We start from the raw sequence: 2,684 nt of genomic DNA, 5'->3' as shown, positions 1-2,684 counted from the left end.
ACCCCCCGCAGCCCCCGCACCCCCCTCCCTCCGCCGCCGCTTCAGGGCACGTCATGGCCACGGAACGGGAGCGTTGGGATGCGGCCGCCACGGCCTGGGAGCCCTGCTGGGACTGCTGGGAGCCCGCTGAGCCCGGGGCAAGCCTGCCTTGTGTTCAGGGGCCGGGACCATGGTGGGAAGGGACCTGCAGAGGCCTGTCCTGCTCCAGGAGCCAGGATCACAGGTGCCTCCTGTGTCAGTCTGACCTGACCACGCCATTCCCTTCCAAACCAAGGCTGACGAACACTCGCCAGCGTGTTCACTGGAGTCCTCAGCTCTGCTCATTTAAGTGCAAAGTGCCTCTGTGACTGTTTTAATTGGATTTCAGGGGAATAGAAGAGGGGATCCCCTTAGGAGCCGCCATCTGACACATGTCTTTCTCCCTTGACACAATGCAAAGAGAGATGGCTCTGAGGGCATCTGCTCCCTCTCCAACACCAGAATAACCAGTACGGGCGAGGAGAGTCGGGGCTTTGGAAGAACCTTGTTCACATGAGCTGCAGCTACAAATACCTGGACGCGCAGCCCAGCGCTGCCTGCCCAGCCAGCACAGCAGAGGATGACCCCTACTCACTCACCGTATCTGCTGAGGGACTTGGTGAAGGTGGAGGAGTTGGAGATGTTGTATGCCGAGTTCTGCTTGGGCACCAGGGCTACCGAGGAGCCATCCGTCACCTGCAGGCAGAGATGGTGTCAGCGGGGGCACAGGAGGAGCAGCCCAGGAGGGAGGAAGCTACACTGCACCCCATCCCAGGGACACTCATCTCCAGCCCTGGGGAAGGCGTCAGAACAGGAACACACCAGAAATCTCAGCGTGAAAAGTAAGGTCAGAGCAGGACACAGCCTCTGTGAGTCCTGGAGACGCCCCATTTAGTGCTTCCTTCAACAGAAGGACCATTAACATGGTACCCAGGCAGAAAAGTGACGGCAAACCTCTCGGCCATGCCCCTCCATGAGCAGCAGTTGGAGAGCTGAGCCCTGGCCCTGACAAAGAGGTAATGGGACAAGAGGGAATGGCCTCAAGCTGCCCAGGGCAGGGTTAGGCTGGCTCTGAGGAAGGATTTCTGTGCAGAAGGGGCTGTTGGGCGTTGGAATGGGCTGCCCAGGGCAGGGGGGAGTCCCCGGGATCCCTGGAGGGGTTGAAGAGTCGGGCTGAGCCAGCGCTGAGGGATCTGGGGGAGTTGGGAAGGGTCAGGGGGAGGCTCATGGTTGGGCTGGAGGAGCTGCGAGGGCTTTTCCAGACAAGATGACTCTGGGATTCTGACCAAGCTGAGGAGCGAGAAAAGATGCTCAAGCTCAAAGTAGCTGGTGACTGCTCAGTGCTCTCTACCACAGCCAGCCTTACCTGGTAGTGAGCCAAGGTGTTTAGCCTCTTCCAGTCATTATCAATCTTTGTCGTGACATCTTCATCCTGCAGTATGATCCGGGCCATCCTGCCCTGCCGCCACTCTGTCCCCACCAGGAAGAGCTCACGGTTAGGAGGCAATGGTAGCACCATGCCAAGGTGAGAGTAGAAGCACAGTCTGGGCACCAGTAAAAGAGCTCTCCCCCCACTTTCTGAACCCTAGGACTGATGACTATCAATATGGTGTTGGGCAAAAGCTGTTTCTAAGTACTGAAGAAAAGACAGCATTGATCTGACCCTGGCGACCGTTTCCTTTGCTCCTCTCCTCTTCATTCTCCTGCTCCTCCTTTAAGAACAGGACTATCAACACTGTTCTCAACTACTGCTGGCCTCCTTGGGCCTCAGCCACCTCAAGCCTGCAATCCAGCCCACAGCCAGAGCTGAGGAGGGTCCTCTCCCCACCCTCTCCACTGGCAGGACTCGCACTCTCATGCCAGGGGTCCCCACACACAGTCGCTGCCACAAGCACAGATGCTCTGCTCCTGCCACATCCCCTCTCCTACAGATGTGGATTCTCCTGCCTTCTGCAGCCACCTCCCTGCTCCCCACAGGGAGGCCTCTCTCTTACCCAGGTCCATGTCTCCCGCTTTGGGTCGCTGGGAGTAGGGCACCCCCTTGTAGACAGCGTCCAGCAGCTTCTCTTTCACCTGCGTGATGGTGTCGCAGTTCAGCACCTTGACAGGGATCTCCGGGGCGTTCTCGTTCTCGGGGTTCACGCAGTTGAGGGTCTGCAGAGCACAGTGGGGTAGAAAGACTCAAGTGAGAGTTTGTGACGCGGTGGCTGCAAAGGCAGGTCCGAGGACACGGGGCTGCAGCTGTCCACAAGCCATGTCCCCTCAACTCCCGGGCCACCGAGGTGTGACAGCCACGGCACATTCCCGCTCCCCCTTTCCCCCCCGCCACCCTCAAATTTCCAGCTGTTCCCAGAAAGGCAGCGCAGAGTCAGCGAAGGAATCCTGGGCCAGCAAACCATGTCAAACTCACCAAAACCTGCCTAGGCTGAGCGATGCCTGGGCACGCTCCACTCCCCTCCCAACCCCACCCCGGCAGAGATCAGTGGTGTAGAACCAGCTGCAGGCTCAGCCCAGGGACAGGCCTGGCTTATCAGTCAGAGATGGCTCCTACAGAGGAACAGGAGCATCCCCCCATCTCCTGCAGCAAACTCAAGGCTCTCAGTTTGATGCCCACCCAAACCCACTGGCTGCTCCGGGTAACATGTGCTCAACGGCATCTCTGGCCC

General features: G+C 58.9%; 1 protein-coding gene across 1 annotated transcript in view; it reads right to left on the bottom strand.

Moving 5' to 3' along the window:
- The window catches only part of PLXNA1 (plexin A1), a 100,915-nt gene that overhangs the window by 11,573 nt on the left and 86,658 nt on the right, over positions 1-2,684 (bottom strand). The window contains exons 25-27 of the mRNA XM_026857529.1: positions 2,013-2,172; positions 1,385-1,488; positions 618-714 (exon numbers count right to left, since the gene is read on the bottom strand). Of these exons, the coding sequence (XP_026713330.1) occupies positions 618-714; positions 1,385-1,488; positions 2,013-2,172 (361 nt within the window). The remainder of the gene's footprint in view (positions 1-617; positions 715-1,384; positions 1,489-2,012; positions 2,173-2,684) is intronic.

Source organism: Athene cunicularia (assembly GCF_003259725.1).
Source record: "Athene cunicularia isolate RWA chromosome 12 unlocalized genomic scaffold, athCun1 chr12_part1, whole genome shotgun sequence".
Lineage (NCBI taxonomy): Eukaryota > Metazoa > Chordata > Aves > Strigiformes > Strigidae > Athene > Athene cunicularia.
The sequence above is the reverse complement of the archived record's forward strand: the minus strand, read 5'-3'. Positions and strand labels throughout refer to the sequence as shown.